We start from the raw sequence: 25,634 nt of genomic DNA, 5'->3' as shown, positions 1-25,634 counted from the left end.
CATAGAAGATAGTGAACTTTTTTATCATCCATGTATACAGACCTAATGGATGAACCTACAATTCCTGAGAATACAGCTCAGAAATCACCCCACATAATACATAAGCACATCCTCTACACTGATGAGTGATCTCTAAAGAGAATAAAGAGAAATGCTCCCTCTAGATTAAGGATTGATTGTAAAGATTTATGAAAACTAGTTTTTTTTTTTTTTTTATTAAGCAGGAGACAACAAGAAGAGTACCACCTATTTTGCGCTCAGCTTTCTGCCTGAGAACATGTGGAAGGTGAGTTTTTTAGTTTCTTCCCCAAGGTGATGAAGTTTTGTGGTGGCCCTTTTTGCTGTGTTGCTGTGCCTGTGGGTGGTGTGAACTGGGGCCTTGGGGTGCTTTGCCTTGCTCCCCCTGATGCAGTATTACTTGGACACTGGACACTGCATGGTGCCGTACCTTTAATAGGGACCCAAGATGAGGTTCACAATAATGTGGCAGTGGGGTTCAGACAGTCTGATCAGAATGTTAACGAACAAACTCATGTTCAGTTTTGTAATATTTTTGCTTAGCCGCCATAGATTAATATATGCCTTTTGGATGTGCGGTCCATGTCTTTTCAACCCTGCCAACTATACAGTTCCCCAAACTGCCAAGCAGACTCACTGCAGTCTCTTCTCCTCCGTGAGTCATTCAGAACTGGGCAGAGTGAAAATAACTACTTCTGCATGGTATTATTATATTCATTTCCATAGTGCAAACATTTTCTGTTGAACTGTACAGATATTTTCATTATTCCCATTGGTCCCATGGGGCTCACAATCTTAAAGGGAATCTGTCAGCAGGTTTTTGTTGTGTAATCTGAAGCCAGTACGAGGTAGGGGTTAAAACACTGTTCAATTCAATGATGTGTCATTTATTAGGCTGTGTGCCGTCCTTTGCTTACACTGAAGGTTTTATCACCAAAACATTATCACTGCCAGGTCTGATGTGCATACGACTGACTCTGCCCCCTCCTGTGATAAGGAGCTCACTGTCTATAGACTATGTACACTGAGAGCCTGGTGTGGTGGGGTGAGGGGGGGCAGCTTTTCAACTCTGCTGCATTCTACATCTAAAAACTCTGATTGTGTCAGAACGGCTGCACCCAGTAAACTAAGCGATACATCATTGGATTCAGGGTCTCTTTCTCTACATCAGGCTGCTCTCAGATGAGGTAGCAAAAACCCGCTGACAGATTCTCTTTAACTCAGGAACATTTAAGACAAACGAGGCAATCTTCTTTCTCCTCATTTGCCACTTGGGGAGGTTATTTGGTGGAAACTGCTTTATTAAAGCAGTACAAACAAAGTGTATTTCATGATGAATATGGGCAAGCCACGCAGACCACATACTGGACAGTTTGTTCCCTTGTCTTAAAAGAGTTTGTCTATCTTTGGGAAATTATTTATTTACGTAAATGCCTGTGTTTTTGTTAAAAATAATTATTGTAATTTAATTTCATTAAAACTTTTGAAGTTTGCCTTTTGTAGTCTCACTGTTGCACAATGTTACATTGCTGGATGTAGAATGAGTTAACTTAGAATCTATCAGTGAACTTGTTCTAATGGCCAAATGCGAGAGTTTGTATCTCTTTGTCTTTTTTTAGCTCCTCTCTACTGTTTTATGACCACAGACCATGTAAAAGTTGAATGTACAGGAAATTGACAAGCCTGTAAAAGTCTAACAGTGCAAAATTTTTATTGAAACCAAATGTTTATTGATTTTTAGCTTTGAATACATGCATTTAAAAAAATGTCCTCAAAGGTGAACAATCTTTTTAAAGGTATTGTCCGACACTAAACAACCCTTTGTTAACTGCAGCCAGTCAGTGGTTGTTGATTGGCTGGAGCAGTTAATTGAACCCATTGGATGTTGATACCATGGGACTGGAGGGAGATGCAGGGCTAGGAACAGAGGAGCAGTGCCAGTCTGGGAGGTAATTTTTTTTAATTCTTATATCCAGTAGTGAACAACACCTTTAAGCCAGCCTTATACAAAATGAGTTCTTTAGTGAATAGATTTCTTACAGTGAGACCTGATAGGTCGGGTGTACTTGCTTTTAAAATCCATGGCTGTATAGTAAAAATTAAAAGCTTTCTTGCTTAATATTGAGGTGGGAGAGCTGAACTCTAAAATAAAATGCTTGTTTTAATATCAGACGGGAAAACTTTCAAAAAGGAATTATACAGTCATTCTGACATTGATTTCCAAAATAACTACAACAGCATCATCAGGTCTAAGAAATCTATTTAATAATGTCTGCAGTTTGTATTGTGAAATCGCTTGACAGATGTCCTGCTCCAGACAGCAGAGGTGCAGACAGCTGGTATTTGCACTCAGAATTCGGATCACGGTCCCCCATTTATATGCCCTGGACTATGAATAGGAAGTTGTGGCTTACTGCATTAAAGAACATTTACTCATGCTAGATAAGTAAGATTCTGGGTGGATGCTCGCAGTGCATTATTTCTCTAAGACGATTATACATCTTGGCACCAGCGGGTAGATCTGCTTTGCAGATAATTAATTCTACAATGGACTCCGTAATAAGGTTTACACTTGATAAACTTTTTGATATAACACATTTAATTGAATTCTGTTGTTTTAATTAAGCTTTTGTTTATTTTTTTTGTTTGCTTTATCCAGCGCAGTGTTATTATCAGCTGCCTCCTATATGATGGATTTTAATGAGTTGGAATCAAATTAAAAAGCTTATGCTACGCACCCGTCCAATCCTTTCTCCTAAGATAACTTCTTCATGCTCCAGCACCCATTTATCCTGTTTAGGAAGAAAAGAAGAAGAAATATTATATTCTAGCTGCAGCAGGAGATACATTGTAGCCCTCCATCTCTGGATCTTACTATTTTATTCTCATCTGGTTTCTCTATGTTTTCAATTCCCCGACATTTTTGGGGCAGTTGTTAATTATGATTTCAATTTCAGAGTGCAACATTTTATATATTGAGGCGACAGAACATAATACAATTAGAAGTAAAACCCATTTATATCCCTGTGAATCTTAATGATTATATTCTGCAACCAATGGAATATGACTCATCGTAATGGATTATCAGGCAATATTTCTTATGGCTCACTAAAGTAAGCTAAGAGATAATGAGTACAGGAAAAAAGGGGATATAAAAAGCAAATTTCCAAAAAGATATGTCACTACTAGTGTTGAGCGATACCTTCCGATATCAGGAAATATCGGATCGGATTGGATAGTGCCGATACCCAAAAAGTATCAGATATCGCCGATTCCGATACCGGAAACCAATGCAAGTCAATGGGACACAAATATCGGAATGAAAATAAACCCTTTCTTTCCTTGTAGGTTAATTCTACATGAAAGAAAACAACTAACTATAATGTAGAATGTATTGGGGGAGGTGGTTGCCCAAATCGATGGGTACAGTGCTCACAGTGAAACATGAAAAGCTGGCAATTCAGCAGCGGCATACACCGGTACCCGACAATTTAGAACAGAAAGAATAGAGCTTCACACATAAATTAGATAGATAGAAACATGTCAGTCACATATATAAGAAGTACAGTGACAGTGTTGCTTACTGTATTTGTCATTTAGTGTAAAGGATTTATTTAAAAAAATAATAGTGTTTTCATGCACCGTCTCTTTAAAAAAGCCGGCCGGCAATTCAGCAGCGGTACCCGACAATTTATAACAGAAAGATAGAGCATCACACATAGATTAGATAGATAGAAACATGTCAGTCACATATATAAGAAGTACAGTGATAGTGTTGGTTACTGTACTTGTCATTTAGTGTTAAAATAAAGGATTTATTAAAAAAAAAATTGGCGTGGGGTTCCCCGTAATTTTAGTCTCTAGCGGAGGTTAAGCAGACAGCTGGGGCAGATGTTTGAAGCCTGGGAAGAGGGTAATACCCACGGAGCTTCCCAGGCTACTAATATCAGCCCCCAGCTGAATACCTAGCCTTCACTAGCTATTAAAATGGGGGACCCCCCCAAAAAAATGACGTGAGGTCCCCCCTATTTTAATAGCTAGCAAAGGCTAGGCAGACAGCTGGGAGCTGATATTAATAGCCCAGGAAGGGTGCCATGAATATTGGCCCCCTCCCAGGCTAGAAACACCAGCCGTCAGCCGCCCCAGAAATGGCGCATCCATAGGATGCGCCAATTCTGGCACTTAGCCTCGCTCTTCCCACTGCACTGTAGCGGTGGCAGTGGGGTAATAGGGTTGGGGTTGATGTCAGCTTATAATGCCAGCTGACATCAAGCCCAGGTTAGTAATGGAGAGGCGTCTATAAGACACCCCCATTACTAACCCCATAGTCAAAGTTAAAAAAAAAACACAAACACCCAGAATAAAGTCCTTTAATTGAAATAAAGACACAATTCTTTATTGTTCTAAATTAAACCATACTTACCATCACGCCCATTCCAGCTGAAGCCAACGATCTCCTGCAATAAAAGAAAAATAATAAACCAACATCATCCTTACCTTTCGATGGTTCCCAGGACAGCTCCAGCTCTGCTACATCGAGATGACAGGCTGGACCGCAGCAGAATGCAGCCATCCAGCCTGTCATCCCGCGGACACTGAGAAGCGCAGGCATGCTTGCGCTCCTCAGTGTCTGGCTGTGACGGCATCCAGATGAGCCGACAGTGAACTCAGCTCACCTCATGCACGTCACTGACAGCGTGGGAGAATTCTCCTGCGCATGCGGTGAGCGTGAGAGACTTGGCTCATCTGGATGCCGTCACAGCCTGACACTGAGGAGCGCAAGCATGCCTGCGCTTCTCAGTGTCTGCGGGACGACAGGCTATATGGCAGCGTTCTGCTGCGGTCCAACCTGTCATCTCGATGTAGCAGAGCTGAAGCTGTCCTGGGAACCATGGAAAGGTAAGGATGATGTTGCTTTATTATTTTTCTTATATTGCAGGAGATCGTTGGCTTCAGCTGGAATGGGCGTGATGGTAAGTATGGTTTAATTTAGAACAATAAAGAATTGTGTCTTTATTTCAATTAAAGGACTTTATTCTGGGTGTTTGTGGTTTTTTTTAAATACTTTACTAGAAATTCATGGCGGTCATGTCTAATATTGGCGTGACCCCATGAATTTCGGGCTTAGGGCCAGCTGATAATGCCAAGCTGGCCCTAACCCCTTTATTACCCAGTGAGCCACCGCACCAGGGCCCTGGATGAGTTGGGTACAGTGCCAGAAGATGGCGCTTCTATGAACGCGCCATTTTCCGGGGTGGCTGCGGACTGCAATTTGCAGCGGGTGGGGCCCAGAAAGCTTGGGCCTCCCTGAGCTGCAGATTCCAGTCCCCAGCGGCCTAGTTGTACCTGGCTGGACACAAAAATAGGGCGAAGCCCCACGTATTTTTTTTTTCAATTATTTCATGAAATTCATGAAATAATTAAGAAAAAAAGGGCTTCCCTATATTGTTGTGTCCGGCCAGGTACAAATAGGCAGCTGGTGGTTGGGGGCAGCCCATTCCTGCCTGCTGTACCTGGCTGGACACAAATATAGGGTGAAGCCCCACATCAATTTTTTTTTAATTATTTCATGAATTTCCTTATTCATGAAATAATAATAAAAAAAAAAGGGCTTCCCTATATTGTTGTGTCCGGCCAGGTACAAATAGGCAGCTGGGAGTTGGGGGCAGCCCGTTCCTGGATGCTGTACCTGGCTGGCATACAAAAATATGGCAAAGCCCACGTCAACATTTTTGGGTAAAATTAATTAAAAAATAAATAATAATTTAGGGACTGCATCTTTATTAACCCCTCAAGTGTCATTTAGTGTTAAAATAAAGGATTTATTAAAAAAAAAATTGGCGTGGGATCCCCCATAATTTTAGTCTCTAGCGGAGGTTAAGCAGACAGCTGGGGCAGATGTTTGAAGCCTGGGAAGGGGGTAATACCCACGGAGCTTCCCAGGCTACTAATATCAGCCCCCAGCTGAATACCTAGCCTTTACTAGCTATTAAAATGGGAGACCCCCCCAAAAAAATGACGTGGGGTACCCCCTATTTTAATAGCTAGCAAAGGCTAGGTATTCAGCTGGGGGCTGATATTAGTAGGATGCGCCAATTCTGGCACTTAGCCTCGCTCTTCCACGCTGCCCTGGTGCCGTGGCAGGGGGTAATAGGGTTGGGGTTCATGTCAGCGCCAGCTGCCATGAAGCCCAGGTTAGTAATGATGGGCGTCTATAAGACACCCCCATTACTAACCTACAAAGTGTTAAAAAGAAAAAACACACACTACACCCAGAAAAAAATAATTTATTTGAAATAAAACACACCATTTTATTTAATTCTTAATTTACTAAAAAAAAATAGTTACCTGTCCACGTTCTGCGCTGATCTCCCATGCACAGCTGTCACATCAGGAGATGGTGACAGCTGTGCATGGCTGCTGTAAGCTCACACTGCCGGGAACACGTCCGCTCCCGGCAGAATGAGCCCCTGACTGAGGTCACCGGAGTGCATTCAGTCAGCGCAGCTCCGGAGACCTCCTTTACGGCACTGCTGTACCGTGGGAATTTCTCACGGTACAGCAGGGCCGTAAAGGAGCTCACCGGAGCAGCGCTGCCTGAACTCCGGCGAACCCGCTTATGCAATGACGGGGCTGCTTTACGGCCCCGTCATTCTAGCGGCGGCAGCGGTTCAGAGCGGTCACATTCTATGTGGCTGCTCTAAACTAGAGATCATCGTGGGACACTCGTGGACTACTACGGAGGGGTAAGGATAAGGTTGTGGTTTATTATTTTATATTTTATTACAGGAGATCGATGGCTTCAGGGAATTAGGTGTCTAGGTGAGTATAGGTGTATTTTTTTATTTTTGACTTTATTTTAGGTGGCAATCGGCGGGGACAGGTAATGTATAAACTAATTTATTTTAGGTAACCACTGGCCACCAATGAAATGTATTTAAAATTTATTGCGGACACAGTAGGGCAATTTAAATAGCAGGATCAGGCTGATGGGAACTACTGCTCCCATCGAGCTGATCCTGCTGGCACGAGTGGACGGGGGACAGACATAGGCCGATGGGAGTAGTAGTGTCACATCGGCCTATGTCTGCCTGCACGCACACACCCGCAGACATCGCACAGACACCCGCACACACCAATCATGACGGGTCTGATGGTCTGGGAGGTGAGGCTGACCTGTGCGGCCGTGGGAAAGTTCATGTGAGTTCATGCAATGCAGTCAAGCATGAACTCACATGAACCCTCTGAGGGCACCGCGGCGACTTCAAATGAACAGCTGATCAGCATCACCTGATACCTCAGCTGTTCATTTGAAATAACCGGCGGGAAAGCGCAGCACAGAACGGGAAAGCCGGCGGTGAAGTCTTTTCATTGCCGGCTTCCCCGCCCGGGTCCTTCGCTCCCCGCTCCTTGGTGCTGTGCTCCCCGCCCGGTCCTAACTTACGATCGGGATGGGAGGTGGCGAGGGGAGCGGAGGATCGGGGTGGGAGGCTGCGGGGAAGCGAGTATGGGGCTGAGTGATTGTTTTAAAAGCCGGCGGGCGGTAAAAAGCCGCCGGCTTTTAAACAATCAGGAGAATTCTCCCACGCTGGGATGGCATTGAGATGACAGGCTGGATCGCAGCTGAGCGCTGCCATCCAGCTTGTCATCCTTCAGAGACACTGCAGAGCGCAGGCATTATGGGAACTTCCGATTCCGGTATCCGATATTGTAAAAATATCGGAACTCAGTATCGGAACTCCGATACCGCGAATATCGGCCGATACCCGATATTACTGTATCGGAATGCTCAACACTAGTCAGTACCTAATTTCCCCAAACAGGATTTATTTCCCCCTTAGGTAGCGGCATAACTTGAAATTCATGGGCCCCAATGCAAAATCTCCAACAAGAACCCCAATTATTGCAAGTCTTTAATAGAATTAGTCTTTTGATATACTGTAGGCCAAAGGAACTTTTTGGGCCCCCTAGACTCCAGGGCCTGAGTGCGATTACAACCCCTGCACCTATTGTACTTACACCCCTGCTTGTGTTCCCTGTTAAGTTCCCATAGGAATATAAAAAATCATTTTTTTATTGACAAAAAACTGACAATTTTTCATTTGTATCGCCACCCATATGCCACTCGGATGCCATCACGTCTATTTCTGACATCCGCATGTCATCCATTTTTATACATCAATAATTAAAAAAATTATACAATGCCAAATAAAGTTTCCTATGTTAATAATTGCAACTGATGCCTTAAAAAAGGAGGCCATAAAGATGGTTCCTGTAAAGCATCTTTTTTTTTCGTTTTCATTGAAATATATAGATAGTTCAAAGGGAGAGACAAAAAATGGATGAGACTAGCATGTGCCGCGATTTGGTCTGTGGGTCTGTTTTTGTCATCCGTGCGCCATCTGTATTTCTCTTATGCAAAAAAAAAAGAAAGAAAAGATGGAATTTTGGAGATGGGAGATTTTGGTAGAATAGTGCTCGTCTTTTGGCACTGACTGCAAAATCTAATGTATGCCTTTCATAGGACTGCAGGTAAATCTACATGGTCATTAAAATATCATTCCAATAAGAGACATTATAGGGATTGTCTAGGCTGATATTAGTCCAAAATACAAATTCATTTTCATCCTAAATCCCTATCTATTTAATGCCACAATCTAATATATTTTCAAACATAATTTAATTAAAATTTCCCTGTCCTTCCCTAACTACACTGTCTAACTAATTTTCTTTTTCTTTTTAAACAACTTTTTTTATGACTCTTTGTTTGAGAATCACTGGGATACTAAAACGAAGCGTCATCAGGGGGAGGCTTACGTCACTCCCGCAGCCCCTGCTCCTTCCATGAAAAGAAGCATGAATGACCTTTGTTTCAGGGGATGGGCTAGTCCCTGGGCTGTCATTGTGCAATGTGCACAATAACAGTGCGTTCTCTTGTCGGCTCAAATCAGTAGAAACGATCAGGCAACAACATCAGTGCACGCTGCAAAAATACCCACACTTAAAAGCAGTGAAAAGCAGTTATAGTGTAGTTAGGGAAAGATAGGGAATTATTAATTAGAAAATAGATTAGATTATGGCATGAAATAGATAGGCATTTAGGATGAAAATCAATTTATATTTCGGACCACCCCGTTTACGACCTTAGAATAGGTGATCAATATCCAATCGGTGAGGGTCCAACATCCTCATTGATCAGCAGTAATCAGCTTCAGTAGTCGCTGGATGAAAACAGTGTATGGAGCTGGAACAGAACAGCGCTGCTCACTGTGTAGTGGCCAATGCTGAGAACTGCAGGTTAAATCCTATTGCATTAAATATTGAATGGTCACTACGCAGTGAGAGGACTTTTTCTGTACTGGCTCCATACATTCTTTACATCCGGCAGCAACCATAGCTAAAAACAGCTGATCCGTGGTGATGCCAGGAGGCAGACCCCCACTGATCTGATGGGAATATCTCTGGGATAGGTCATCAATATCATTAGCTCAGACAACCCCTTTGGGTTCACAATTTAAGTTTATTATGTTGACAAAACTTAACTGTATGGGAGAAAAATTCAGCACCCATAAGAAAACCAAGGGAAGGTTGTATGTTCTCCACATGGGCAATATACAAACTTCATGCCAAGGATCTCCTGTCGAGATCTGAATCCAGATATACTGCTTTACCGCACATAATAATCCAATCCATTTCCAGAGTAAATTTCACAATATCTAAGCATCTTAGGTATTAGTTCAAGATGTTCGTGATCGTTAATCGACACTTCTTCTACAAAATGACATACTTCCCTTTTGTGAGAAGTAATGACATTCTGTCTTTTTGAAGTACATTGCAAGTGATGCTCGATGCATACACTCATTCACTCTCTATTTGTCTGAACATCATTTTATGACTGTAGTTTGTGATGTCTAAAAATAAATACAAAATAAGTTTCTATGTTTTTTTCCCATATGTCAGCTCTATGTTGTTGGATTTATAATTCGTTTCCCAATATAATTCTGAGGAATTTCATCAGAATAATGCAAAATGTTGTGTATCCAAAATTGTGCATATTCTGATTTCAAAACTCTACCCTTCAATTGCTTATACTTAAAAAAAGCAATTTCCTGCATGCTACCAAGGGCATGAAAAGAGATCAGAAGGTTGAATTATTAATGTAATGCATATAAAAATATAATAACAAGCCATATAATATCTCTGAAAGGCATAATGGGATTTCTGCATAATGACAGCATGCGCCTAACTATTACCATGTGGGGAAAGCTAGAAATGTTACAAGAAACATCACATAAAATCTTAAAAGGAACCTGTCAGCTGCCCTACAGCCCCCCTAAACCAACACCATGCCTCTACTGACCTTATTACTACATACTAACAAGCTCCTTCTTATAATTTAGTAATTGCTCTATAATTGTAAAATTAAGTTTTAATCTGTACTCGCATTATGCAAATCTGTGAGGACGAGTCTGGCGGGGTGTTGATTTCCCCAGACTAATCTTGCCTACTATCTTATAAGCATGCTCTCTGGTGGGCATACTTACAGGATGGGAGGTTGAATTAGTAAGGGGGAATCAATGCCCCCACTAGACTTGTCCTCTCAGATTTGCATAGTGTGACCGCGGATTAAAACTTGATTTTATAATTATAGAGCAATCGCTAAGTTACAAGAAGTAGCTTGTTAGAATGGTAGGTATAGGGTGGAGTACAGACATGGTGGAGGTTTAGGGGCCGAGGGCAGCTGACAGGTACCATTGAAATGGTCTATAAAACCTGAAATACTAGCTGTGCAAATTAAATATATATATACAACTGGATAAATTCTGACTAGACATGTATTGAAAGAGGCAAATCCCGGCGCCACCAAATCCTTACAGCGCGCACACTTGTAGCCTAAGGCCGGATAACCTCTTTAAGATTAACCATCTCAGTACCCTAGTCCACCAGGGATGCTACTACTAACCCTGCACTGCCTTATACCATCAGGGATAAAACCATAAGACTATTTGCTGCCATGGATCACAATGGATGTTCCATTAAAGCAGGGTTGGGCTATATGAGAGACTGTAACTATTGTGGAGGGTCAAACTTAATTCTGTTCAATATTATTATTATTTTATATTCATCTTTATCACTTAATATTTAGCAGAATTAAGTCTGTTGACTCGCTGTTACGGCTAGTCAACGACCAGGCAGCGCGGTGGGTTCATCTATTCTTCCTCATCATGGGTAAGCAACGTACGTTACATTGAACAGCATGTGTCACTTTAGGTCATGGTCACTTTGAGGTTATAATTGAAAGATTCTCTACATGGACTGCTCATTTGGTGTATGCTGGTTGTTGTATACAAATTTTGGATATTTATTTGACTCACTTATATAGCGCCATTAATTCCACAGCGCTTTACAGACAACATCGGCACTGTTCCCATTGGGGCTCACAATCTACATTCCCTATCAGTATTTCTTTAGAGTTTAGGAGGAAACCGGAGAACCAAGAGGAAACCCACACAAACACAGGAGAACATACAAACTCCTTGCAGATGTTGTCCTTGGTGGGATTTGAACCCAAAGCTTTTCAGAGCTGTAAAAAAGAACGCAGGTTGGAGCATTCGAAACGCGTAAGCTAATCCTGTTTTAACCATGGAATATGTTTTGATGGAATAAAGTTTTGTCTGCTGCACTTCAGAAGCTGGAATTCCTCCCTTTTTTTCCCTGCAATTTGCCGGCGAGTGGTTCCTTGTCTATCCTGTGCTTCGGGACACCTGAGTCAGGGTGAGCTGGTGTTTGCTTTCTTTTTGATATTTTAAATCCTTATTGGTGGTTTGTGGCTACTCCATCAGTTGGTTCTTTTAGTGTTCATAATTAGAGGAATACTCTACTGTTCCCAACCTAGATACGTAATATGTGCTTTTCGAGTATTGTTATTGTAATATATAACGTTAGGTGCAAATTTGGAACAGATCTCTGAAGTAACTATTTCTACAGATGTTAATGGGCGGATTGTTCTTTAACATCAAATCAGTCACTTATAGACCAGTCTGCACTTCCATAGGAGCCGATAGATACTTGTTTGTGCTGTAGAAAATAAAATTAACGCAACACAGGGATCCACAATAGTGAAAATCTGCTGAACCAGAATAAAAGCGCAAGATTTGTTTCTACAAAGGCTGTGTGCCCACGATGCAGATTTAATGCGTTTCCGCGGAGGCATTTCCGCCGCGGAAACGCATTAAAATCACTTGTTAAGATGTCTGCCATGTTTCCCAATGATAATCCGCATGTGCTGTGCGCATAGTGCGGAAATTTCCGCTGCGTATTATCATTGCAGAAAAATCCACAGCACAACCCATTTTGATGCGATTACACGGCGAAATGGCGCCCATTGACTTGCATTGAACCACATAACATCCGCATGTTTACTTGTATACATGCGGATATTATGCGGTTCAGTGCGTGGTTGGTACCCGGGTCTGAAGAAGAGGAGACTCTCATCCGACCCAGGTTCCATCGTACCCGCAAGTGAAAAAAGAATTGTAAAGTAAAAAATAAAAAAAAATATTCATACTCGCCTCTCCGGCAGCCCCCGGTCTGCTCAAGACGGCGTCCTCTCTCCTCGGCGGCCCGTGGTGTACTGGCCGGACCTGCGGTGACGTCATTTAGTCAGCTGATGGTCACGCGACCATCAGCTGACTGCTGACGTCAGCGGCTTTCCGGCTTCTAACCGGGCATAATAAACAAATGACATCATCTAGAATTTATAGTAACCGCCCTCTCAGGTATAGGGATTATTTAAATAGCGTAGAAAAGAAATCCTAATACAGACAATGTCAAGTCAGTCTGGATAGAATCCATAAGAAGAAAATATTTCTATATTTTAATATGTTTTGCAAAAATTATCAAAACATTTCTAAAATGAAATATATCAACTAATAATTCATTAGAAAATGATATTTAATTTTATAACTTTTTTTGTTTTTTTAAAAATGGATAATTTTGTCAAGCCCACTTTAAAAGAAAAATAATTTGTTCCTGGCAATTCTTTCCAGATTAAGACTTGAAATAATGTCTATATTTGAATTTTTTAATGCTGTTTTAAATAATACCTAACCTTGAGAGGGCGGTTAGTATAAATTATAGATAATGTCATTTGTTTCCCATGCCTCAGAAAAAGATAAAAGATGAAACTCGAGTTGGGCTGCTGAGATCCCTTGATGGGCTCCTGAGTTTTATGATATGCTGTTTTATCAATGCCATTTTGTAAGTAGAAATAAATCTTGCGTTTCTATTCTGGTTCAGCAGATTGTGGATTGTCACTGTTGTCGATCACCGTGTTACATTCATCTTATTTTCTAGAGCACAAATAAGTATAAAACGGCTCCTGTGGAAATGAAGACAACTGATTGATATGTGACTGTGTATTAACATCTGCAGGAACATTTACTTCAGAGATAAGTTCCAAATTTGTGCACAACTTTATATATTAGTACAATTTTGACCCATATGTACATTATACCAGCATTGGGAATTACGGACATTAACTTTTATTATGGGGAAACAGATTTTACTAGTTTTTTTCTCTCCCTCATTTTCTCACACAATATGATGCCCCAATCCCCCGACATACACGGTATGATGCCCCCACAGCTCCCCAATACAGTATGATGGCCCCAAAAAGCATGATGGACACCACAGTCCCCCCACACATTGTATGATATTCCCAAGTCCCCTCCCCATACGGATTGATTGACAGTATGATGACTCTACAGTCCTGTACACATTATGTTGGACCCCACAGCCCACACACAAAGTTTGATGGCCCCCATAGACCAACCCCTACACACCTTATGATGGCCTGCAGACAGTACAATGGATCCCACACACAGTATAATGGACCGCACACAGAGAGATGGTCCACACAGCTATCCATGCAGTAGGACAGCCATCCCACAAGTTCTGATTGACAGTATGATGTCCCTGCAGCCCCTCACACAACATGCCCCCACAGATCTCCACACAGTATGCCTCAACGGCTCCCCAAATATAGTATGATGGCCAGCACATACGGTATGATGGACCCTAGATGTCCCAGCAGCCCAACTACAATGTACGATGATCCCCACAGACCCCACACAGTATGATGTCACCGCAGTTCCCCCCAAGTATTGACTGACAAAACAAAAAAAAACCTACTCGGCTAGTCCTAATACGCTGCTCCGCTCTGTTTACTGTGTATACTGTGCAGCAGGACCGATACAGCGATGTCTTTGTGGCTGCTCTGCCGAAATTCAGATGCTGAGGGCTCACTGTTACACTATTATGTTCAACAGTATCTGGATCCCAAGAATGCAGATACCACGGAAATCGAATCGCCAGGTGGGGGTGGTGGCCGCGTGCTGTGGTACACCACTGTATCCAGCCCTTTGGTTGTCCCAGTCCGCTCAGGTCTGCATTAAAGGTTTATTTTCGCTGCTATTTAAAAACAGTGGGAAGGAATAAAAAAGGCATACTTTCCCTGGGGCATTCACCCTCTTCTACAACACTGATGCATCCATGGTCTCCGCAGAACAGGAAGAGATAACATTGTGACCATCAGTGACCAACCTGACTGCTGAAGGCCAATAATTCTCTGCATAGTCAGCAGAATGGAGGACGCATCTGTCAGAGGGGCAGTGCTGAGCGCTGAGGAAAGCCAATTCTGAGGGTAAGTATGGTTTTTTTTACTTTTATGGTTTTTTTACTTTTATAAGCATGGCTGACAAATTACTACAGAGATATTAAAATTATCAATCTGTTTATACAGCCATTATTACGTTTAAGGGCTCGCTCACAACAGTCACATAACACGGCCGAGTGCTATTCGATGTTTTATCGAATAGCACTTGGCCCAATGTCATAGTATGGGGCAGTGCAGATCTGCAATTATTTTCTCATGCCTCCGATAATGCTGCAAGTGCATCCGATAATCAGACTATGCGCACCTATATAAGTCTATGGGTGCATGTAAAACATCGGACTGCACTCAGATGTCATTCAAGTACAGTCCAATTTACACAGACAATTGCGAAGACGGAGAAATTAAGTTCTCTGTCTTCTCCACACCTGTGCTCTGATGCTTTCAAGCAAGAGCATCGGATCTCACTATGCTGACACTCTGATCACACTCTTATAGAGTTTGAGCCGAGTGTCATTAGCATAATGGGCCTAATTCTTTAGCGTGAGAGAATCTACAGCCATGTAAGCGAGCCCTTAATATGAGAATTTGTTGCGGGCATACTGGTCAAAGTGGGCCTACATGTTGTTTTTGTACAGAGGTCCACAGTTGCTTGTTTTAGCCCATAGGCAAGTGGGCCCATGACATACAGGTGCTTTTCACCTTTCACTGGAACAACAAGGGTAAACTAATAAAACAATATACAAAAAGTAATTGGAAGGTAAGTTCTTCGCTTGACAATGAGACACAATTGTATAAGAATCTTAGATATGTGTATATAACACTTCAATAACATTTTTTCTATGTCACTTAAGTCTAATGTTAAAAGATTAATTTTTGTAACTGAAAAGTATAAAATCATTCAAAGGTATTAATCACTCATGAATAAATATACGTCTGTATTAAATCCAGTGCACTAAAGCTAATCTGTCTCACCCTTGTGTAAAATATAGTTCACATTTAATCACGGCTGCATGTCTTTATATCATTTCAAGATTTCCCTTTGCTACCAATAAATTTTTGTGACATATCCAGCCTGCTGATGTGAAACCCAGTTGTAAGAAAGTGATCTCACCCATATTAAAGCAGAATGAGACATTTCCGTGCTGTAAGGCCATTTGTTAAAGGCTCTAACAGCTGTCAGTAAAATGGAATAAGTGAATCTCACATATCGAGCAAGTGAGAAAAAAGAAATAAAGCAGCTTCCGTGATTCTCTGCTCTAAGAAATACTGTGGAAAGCTGAGCAATAGCTAGAGAATAAATCAGGTAAAGATATCTTAAACATCTAACATAAAAAAACACCTGTTACAATGAATTTCTGAGCACATTTAAAAGTACTGGACAAGAAAATTGAATATATACTAAAAAAGTAATAGGAATACAGCTATATTTATTTTATTCGGAAGTCCCGTATTTTTTGGACTATAGGATGCACCGTACTATAAAACGCACCCCAGGTTTAGATATCAGAAAATAGGAAAACATATTTCCTTCCAATTAAAACTTAACCGTTGTGCATAGAAGTATAGGAGTCAGTACCACTAATTTTCATGGACTAGGTTAGAGTAGGACTAGGGAGGTAAAAAAAAAGTGACCAGTGTGAACAAGCACCTACACGCTGTACTCTCTGCCGCACAAACACTGCTGCACAGCACACACTCAGCTCTGCTGTATATATACAGAACTCTGCTACATATACAAAGCTCTGAAAATACACACATAGCTATGCTACATGCACGCACAAAGCTTCGCTACTTAGACACAGACCTGCTACACACACACAACTGTGCTACAAACAGACAGAGATAAACACAGCTTTGCTACATGAACACACACACAGTTCTGTTATATAAACACACACGGTTCTGATACATAAACACACACACAGAGCACTCCACACATAAATGCACTGATTTTAAGTAAACTGTATATACTGCCACGTTCGTTCTAGGCATGTGGCTGACCACATGACCTGAAAAGTCCTTCAACTAATCGGCATTGATGTATTGGTCCTGGTATTTTCCTCTCCTCTCTGCTCCAATCAGACTGATCAGTGTGGGAGAAGTGGAGAGAGAAGTGCACCATGTCATGGCATTACTGTTTATGATCTTTATCTAGACACCAGCCACCGGCCTCCTTGGTTCAAAATGACTGAAAGGTTGTCAGTGAAAAAATACCACTGAATCTTTGCAAATCTTGCAAATGCGCGCAACTTTCTGTTTCTCTGTTCATTTCCAGGAAAGTACAACATCCCACATGCAAGAGATTTGCAAACGAAAATGACATCACTCTTCCAAATCATGTCAGTCACATCCCAGGGTCCAAGGGGCATGCTTATAAGATGAATGGGAGAATTAGTCCGGGATAAGCACTGTCCCACTGGACTAGTCCTCACAGATTTGCATAGTGCAAGGACGGATTAAAAGCTGATCTGAAAATTAGACTGTGTGCCCACGATACGTTTTTTAAGCGTTTCCGCAGCAGCAAAAACGCTGCAGAAACTCTTAAAAAACGCATGGTAGAAGGCCTGCCATGGTCCCCAATGATAATCCGCATGTGCTGTGCACATGCTGCGGAAATTTCCGCTGCGGGTTATCATTGCGGAAAAAAACGCAGCACTACCAATTATTTTGTGGAAGCGCTGCGTTTTCACCGCCATTGACTTTCATTGGAACGCTTGGATTCCGCATCACTGGATCTGTACATGCGAAATCCATGAGTTTCAATGTGCGGATGGTACTCGGGTCCGGAGGAGAGGAGACTCTCCTCCGGACCCGAGTACCATAGAACCTGTGAAAAAAAGAATAAAATAAAAAATAAATATTATTTTTACCTTCTGATGGCCCCCGGTGTCCTTGTTTTCACTGGCTGGCAGCTCGCGGCAGGTGCTTCAGTGTAGTGTACCGCGAGCTGCCGGCAAGCCAGGACGGAGCGAAGCAAGACTGCGGGGGCCATCAGAAGGTAAGTATACATTTATTTTTTAGTTTTTACCATTCTTTAAGGTCACAGTATATAAATCCATGCCGTGTGACCAAGTTGACAAGCACTTTCCAAGTGATGCTAAAATCGATTGGAAAGTGCTTGATAACCCGCATGCGGAAATGCATGTGAAGAACGTTTTACTTCCGTTTGTCATTGGCAGGAAAAACGCATGTACAATCCGTATGTACAATCCACATGCGTTTTTTCTGCCAGGAAGATGCAAAAACGCTCAGGAAAAAATCCTGAGCATTTCTGCATCGTGGGTACATAGCCTTAGAAAAAAACATACCTGACTTTAATTGTGCAGCCAGGTTCCAATTCATGTTGCTCGTGGTTTTAACAGCATGAATTGAGTGACATGTTACCATTAAATGTAAACACAGTTTTTATCCACAGCGTATTAGGAAGTATAATGTGTGTTTTCCACAGCCCAATGCATTTTTCATGTATCTGCTTCCTCAGGGGGATTTAAGTCTTGAGAGCCCTTGAGGAAGCAGACACGTGAAACGCACGTTAGGGGCTGTGGCATGTGCACGGTATACTACTTACACCTCAGGTAAGAAATGACTCATTCTTCCACGCCCATATCTACAAAACTTTTACATTCATGCAAACTTTACAACATACCACATAAAGGTATATGTCCATGTGTATATCCAAATATGCAGATATTCTATTAAGATTTTTTCACATTACCTTCACAATGGCTTTACATAATATAACACCACTCTTCTTTGTCACCACTTGTCTAGTCTTGAGAAAATTGTCAACTAGCAAAGGGATAGTAGGAAATGCTTCTCCTTCCAGTCTGTAGAGATTCTTTTAATTGCAAATTAAAAAGAAAAGCCAATACTTGATTTAATATTATATCAACAAGTTATTCAAACTTTATAAAATAAATATACAAATACACAACAGTTAAAAAAAAGTATACATTTTGTGTTCATTACTCAACATATAACGATATATAAGCCAAAAAGTTGTAAGGTAGGGTACTACTATAACTAGATAGTTTATCACATCTAGCAATGTTGTGTTCGTGTTGAGGGCCATAATTCTGGCAAATGCCCTTTTCTCTTCCATATAGATGTATCTTTCCTTAAAGGAGTTGTTGATTGAAAAAATAACTAAATAAATAAGTCTACTTTCTTCCAAAAACAGTGCCGCACTTGTCCACAGGTTGTGTATGGTATTGCAGTTTAGCCCCATTCACTTTAGTAGAGTTATGCTGCAAAAAACACACACAGTTCATGGACTGGTGTGACGCTATTTTTTGGAGCAGGTATTTTTAATCCTGAACAATAATAATACCAGACCTAACCAGTTGATAGGTGCATTGCTTTTCCTTGAAGAAAGAAGCCATCTTTTGTGATCCTATATCACCTCTTTAATGGTCATTGCCATTTAAACAATTTTTGTATAAATGAACAGTACATGCAAATATAACAAATTTCGTAAATTACAAAAATGCTTCTTTCTCCTTTTATGAGCCTTTAATCATCCCCTTTCCCTGCCTCCTGAACTCATCATTTACTCGAAATATAGTTAAAATCATCCTTGCTAAGACAAGATGGACTGCCAATTCACCAAGGGATTATATTATAAGGGCAATGAAAAGGGAGGAGCAAAAAAAAAAGAGAGAAAGAAGCAGAGAGACATTGCAGCTGCTTTTTAGTAAGTGTTTAATCTCACCCCAGTTCCGTAATCACTGTTACACTGCTCAGTACTGCTGTATAATATGCTCCATGCTTATGCTTCTTTGCTTTCTTTGTGCTACATTAAGTAGGAACCCTTCATGTGTGTCTCTATGGTTTATTGGAGACATCTAGCAGCTAGTCTCCACCCACTAACTCAGAGACAACTGAAAATTAGTGGTAGAGGCTTCCTCCTCTACCGGCATGACACATTATTCTGAAAATTTGCCTGAAGCTACAAGGAGGATGTTTTAACTTTTCTTTAAACATTAAATATTTTGAGGTGTTTCACACGACCACAGTTGGCATAGTTTGTTGCACACATTTTTTTTAACTAGATGGCATGATGGATGCCTCTAATGAACGCCATCTGTTTACCATCTGTCAATCAAAGCTGCCGTGTTAAAAAACACATGTGTTTAACGTATGTACTCTTTACTGGATGGAGAGATTGTATTAAGCTGGTATCATGACAACTTGTATAAATTAACGCAATTCAAGAAAGGTTAACACATCTGTAGGTGCCCAAGGAGACATGGACCAAGATACATTGGTAACACTAAATACGAAGAGGGATGCTTCCATCACTGTAACAGTAAAAGGGTCAAAGAATTCTTGTGAGTTCACAGGAATTAGGAAATGTCCTATTATGTTGTGTAACCCTGGAAACTTACATCTATACACTGAATGATGAAATGCCTTGGCTGGCCATCCCACAGCACAGATAGCACATATTCTTGTTTCCCTTGGCTTTCACGAACAAGAAAATCACCATTGTTTATTAACAATCCTTGAACCTCAGTTCGTGGAACGGCCCCATGGTACCAGTTCTGTTGACTAAGCGGCTTCTGGACTTCTGGAACCAATGGCAAAAGAGGTGGCAGCTGTGCAAAATAAATGACATGATTGTGATCACTACCAACCTCATTCAATCACTAATACAATTTAGATTTAACGGAAAACTGTCACCAGGTTTTTTCTGAGAATAGCATAATGTAGGAAATAGACCCTGAATCCAAGGATATATCTCTTAGTTTATTGGGTGCAGTAGTTGTGACACAATCAGAGTTGTTAGTTTTAGCAATGCAGCAGAGCTGAGAAAGCTAACCACGCCCACACCAGGCTCTGTATGTAAATGTCTATTGACAGGGAGCTGCTTATCATTGGAGGGGATAGTGCTCGCAAGCCAGCTAGTCACAGCAATGATAATGTCCTAGTGATAAAACATTCATTGTAAGTAAACAACAGCACATAGCTTGATAAGTGACACAACCTTAAATTCAGTGTTTTAACCCCCACAGCATGCTGTCCTCAGATTACATACAAATACCTGCTGACAGATTTCCTTTAATGACAAAGGTAATGGTCACAAAAAGGACGTAAAATTCACAAAACACACGATAAAAAAACAGTAAAATACAATAAAATGATGTTCCATGTAGGTGAATCTAGGGGTATCACAATATCACAACCATTCCCTAATATACATAGATCTACTAATAAAATCTCTAATTTAGGAACCAGCGGCAATCTGAGTGTTAGGAGAGATCAGTCATGGTAAGGTCTAATTTTCTGTGGGTGCTCTTCTTGACGATTGGAGATTCACTTAAAATATACAGTTTTCCTGAGAAGTAATTTAAAAGCAAAATAATTTGCTTAGACTTTGCACACAATAGATAACATTTATTTAGTGTAATAGCAGCAAGAATAGGAACATGTAGTGGGTGGATGTGAGATATCTTTGTTTCGGGATGCAAAAGAGAGAGAATAAAAACTCATTGATAGATTTCAGCCAGATAAAAGAAATAGGACATCTATTCATTTCATCTGTAGGAACTTTTTTGAGATCTAACTCTAAGCCCATGGGCATTAATATGTATGGAGGTGGTCCCCGCTTTGCAGCTATAACACCTTCCACTCTTCTGGGAAGGCTTTCTACAAGGTTTAAGAGTGTGTCTGTGGGAAAATTTGCCCTATTCATCCAGAAGAGCATTTGTGAGGTCAGACATTTATGTTAGATGAGAGGGCCTGGCTCACAATCTTTTCTCTTGTTCATCCCAAAGGTGTTCGATGGGGTTGAGGTCAGGGCTCTGTGTAGACCACACCTAATTTGATGAATCATGAATTTATGGAGCTTGCTTTGTGTATTGGGGCACAGCCATGGTGGGACAGGAAAAAAGACCTTCCCCAACCTGTCCTCACGATGTTGGAAGCTATAATTATCCAAAATGTCTTGGTGTGCTGAATTATTAGGATTTCTCTTCACTAGAACAAAGACTAAATCCAGAAAACCAACCCCCATAACTGTATCTCTCCTCCACCAAACTTTACAGTTGATACAGTGCAGTAAGGCTGGTAATGTTTGGGCCTTTATTCAAACCTAGACTCGTCCGTCAGACTGCCAACTAGAGAAGAGTGATTCATCACTCCGCAGCGCACATTTCCACTGCTCCAGAGCCCAATGCTTAGCATTGTGTTTGGTGGTATAAGGCTTGCATGCAGTGAAGCTCCCGATGCACCGGTTTAGTGCTGATGTTAATGGCAGAGGACTCTGTAGGTATGGCACACATGTCAAACTCTGGCCCGGGGGCCAAATCTGTCCCTCAGAGTGATTATATTTTGCCCGTGATGCCAGGGACTATATGGGGCCCATTATACTGTATGGAGGACTATGTGGGGCCCATTATTCTGTATGGAGGACTATGTGGGGCCCATTATTCTGTATGGAGGACTATGTGTTGCCCATTATTCTGTATGGAGGACTGCGTGAGGACCCATTATTCTGTATGGAGGACTATGTGGCGCCCATTATTCTGTATGGGGGACTATATGGGTCCCATCATTCTGTATGGAGGACTATGTGGGGCCCATTATACTGCATGAAGGACTATATGGGGCCCATTATAGTGTATGGACGACTATGTGTGGCCCATTATACTATATGGAGGACTATGTGGGGCCCATTATAGTGTATGGACGACTATGTGGGGCCCATTATACTGTCACGGGTGTGTCAGAGGTGACAGACAGTCGCCCTGCAGTGGGTTGCAGGAGATCTCTACGTTTGGATTTGCAGACTTTTTATTAGATAAGAGGCTATCTTTAGGACCGAGCGGCTAACTCTCTCTTGCTAATTAGCTCTCTGGCCTGGGTGTATATATACCTGGTGTGACTGAGAGGGAGTCGTCGGCTATATCCATTTCTACTTGTGAAACTTAGCAGAAGCAGTACTTCGTCCTCTCTGGAGCTTGGGCCGTGTGCTTATTTAGAGTTCATCTAAAGCTAAGCCATTTCCCCTGTTTTGCCCACCCTTGTTGTCTATAGAGTTTAGTGGAGGTTGACTAGTGCTCATCTCCTTCCATCCCTAGCAGTAGCCTTACGCCAGGGAGACTAGGGCGAGACACGCGTGCAGCAATTGCTAAGGAGGCAATATAGGGACGATAGTTGAGACAGGGTGACGCTAGACCAGACTAGGAGGTCTCCACTTCCCCCCTTTCCCTAGTGTCTGGGCTCCCTTTCCCTTTCCCCTCTGTGTTGCACTAAGTCTTCCCCACACCTGGCGTGACATATACTATATGGAGGACTATGTGGGGCCCCTTATACTGTATGGAGTACTATGTGGGGCCCATTATTCTGTATGGAGGACTATGTGGGGTCTATTATACTGTATGGAGTGCTATGTGGGGCCCATTATAGTGTATAGAGGACTATGTGGGGCCCATTATAGTGTATGGAGGACTATGTGAGGCCAATTATTCTGTATGGAGGACTATGTGGGGGCCATTATACTGTATGGAGGACTATGCACGGCCCATTATACTGTGTGGGGATCACAGTTGGGGCATCATACTGTGATGAGTCATCATACTTTGCTGGGGAGTACAGTAGGGTCATTGTACCATGCATGTGGAGGATACTGTGGAGGAATTCATTTTTGTATCATACTGTGTTTGGGGGCACTTCTGTTGGTATCATTTTATTATCTATATTATTTATTAATTAATTCAATGGTTTTTATCCTTTATTATTATATATTTAAATTAAGCCATTGGGCCGTATACTTTTTACTGCTCTTATACTATTCCAGTATGCCACATTTGTGATTAAGTGCTAATTTTACTCTAAGATTTATTAATTAAAATTGTTCGTGGGACAAGCCCTTTAAGTTTGTTTCCATATGAAAATTTTCATCATTAAATTTGGTGATAAGGAAAAAATTCCTCAATTGTAGACATTCTTTAATAAATATCAATGCTGGCCTGCAACTTTGGTCCAAGTTTTTAATTTTGGCCCTCTGTGTACTTGCGTTTGACACCCCTGAGGTATGTGGTTAGCAGAGTGTTGGTGACTTTTATGCACTATGCGCCTCAGCTCTTGGCAACTCTTCTTTGTAACTTGCTTTGGTTTCTAAACGCTTCCACTTTATAATACCACTAACCGCTGAGAGTGGAATATTTAGGAAGGAAGAAATTTCACAAACAGACTTGTTACATTGGTGACTCCTATTACAGCACTGTGCAGGTATCAGTGAGCACTTTAGAATGAGCCATTCAGTCTCAAATGTAAAGGCAGCCTGCAGGGCGAAGGGTCGGATTTTTTACACCTGCTGCAATAGGACGTAACAAAATATTTTTTGACCTTATAGAGCATGTTCTGGCAAATATATGTGGAAGTTACAATATACTAACTTTAGCCCTCACTAAGTAGCCGTTTAAAGAAGTATAGGCGATGGAGTTTTTACTTGGATTTTCATTTCTTTGATGTAAAATGAGAAGTAATCGCTCAGACAACCACTAGAGGGCAATGTTTCTCTCCAGTTTTCAGAAATGTACAGCTTACACATTTGTCTGGGCAAGAAGAAAACTAAGTGTGAATTCATCAACTCTCCGAGACTACGCAAGATAAAAATCTTTGTTGTCTGCTCATCTTGTTTTATGTGCCTCTGCTCATCTGCCGTTTCTTCACCAAATAATTTTTTTAATAGGCCAAAATCTTATCAAATAAATTCTCAATGTTCTCCTGGGTATTCAGGCTACACAATACAGAATAACAATAAGCCACTGAGGAAGACGTTAGCATTAAAAAAAATATTTTACCACTTCTGCTTTGGAGTTTGTTAATCAAAAACCCTTCAGGAAGGATATATAGCTGAACAGGAGATAGAAAAATGAGGAAATTGGCCTGAATAGTATAATGAAGTCCTAAAAAACCTTTAAAATGACAGATAAAAGCACGAGCAGCATGACGTATTCGATGGTACGGGGAAAGACCTATGCTACAAAATAACTGTCAGGCATCTTTATGCAACGATTACAGAATATCAGCATCAAAGCAACTAGACACTACATGCACCAAGTAGTGTATGTCAAAGATACCTGATTATTATGTAGGCAGCGTGCATAGAAATGTGCAAACTAAAGAATTAATATATTAAAATGTCTTTGTAAAACATCCATTACACAGTGAGAAACAATTGAAAGTATTCTTAATTAAAAAATATATAATGTAGGAAATGGTAAATCTATACTAATAGTAAAGGTGTAACCTCTGGAGTTTCCCACTGCTCCCCTGGTGAAGCGTTGATCCCTGTGAGTCCACCTGATTTTTTCCCAATGTAATTTTACAGTATAATACCTTATGATTCCACATGTTTTCCATAGTGCTTTATGATGCTATATATTTATTTTTTTCAGTGCTTTTATAAAGCAGATAGGATTTGGATTTTGGGCATACTGTCTAGGGAAGAGGGAGCTGTGAGGAGTGTAGGGTGTAAAACCTCTAGAGAATGATTGGTCGCGCGATGGATCTGCCCCTGTGTCCACTGCAAAAAAAAGTAGCACAACAAAAGTATAATAAGTAGTATAATAAAAAATGTGGTATAATATGGATAGGGACTGTTTTGATGAGACAAATACTTTAAGAAATCACATAAATGACAATCCCTTGAAGTGTTTAGCAAATTTAAAAAAAAATTCTCTGGTATAAGCGAACATCAAGAACCAATCCATGTAAAGTCTTGACAGGGACAACTGAGCACAGTGTTTGAGTGTTTCCATTAGCCCTGTAGACATCAACGGGATATATTCCCATCTTCATAAATCGGTGCTGTTGGAAAATGCTTTTAAATGTAAGCAATTTTTGCAATTTACAGCTTGTTAAAATTTCCAGATTTTTTTGAGATATTAAAGCAGCATTCCCACTAACATTTTTATTGTTTAAATGTGTG

The 25,634-nt window shown here is 41.1% G+C and overlaps 1 protein-coding gene across 1 annotated transcript in view; it reads right to left on the bottom strand.

The window, feature by feature from the left end:
• Positions 1–25,634, bottom strand: part of FES (FES proto-oncogene, tyrosine kinase) — a 177,638-nt gene that overhangs the window by 63,811 nt on the left and 88,193 nt on the right. Inside the window, exons 11-13 of the mRNA XM_073653191.1 lie at positions 20,083–20,292; positions 18,411–18,533; positions 2,757–2,810 (exon numbers count right to left, since the gene is read on the bottom strand). Coding sequence (XP_073509292.1) covers positions 2,757–2,810; positions 18,411–18,533; positions 20,083–20,292 — 387 coding nt within the window. The remainder of the gene's footprint in view (positions 1–2,756; positions 2,811–18,410; positions 18,534–20,082; positions 20,293–25,634) is intronic.

The sequence above is a fragment of the Phyllobates terribilis genome, unplaced genomic scaffold (genome assembly GCF_046119375.1).
Source record: "Phyllobates terribilis strain yellow unplaced genomic scaffold, ASM4611937v1 Scaffold_11__3_contigs__length_659146591, whole genome shotgun sequence".
In the NCBI taxonomy this organism is placed as follows: Eukaryota; Metazoa; Chordata; class Amphibia; order Anura; family Dendrobatidae; genus Phyllobates; species Phyllobates terribilis.
This window is presented reverse-complemented; position numbering and strand designations above follow the sequence as displayed.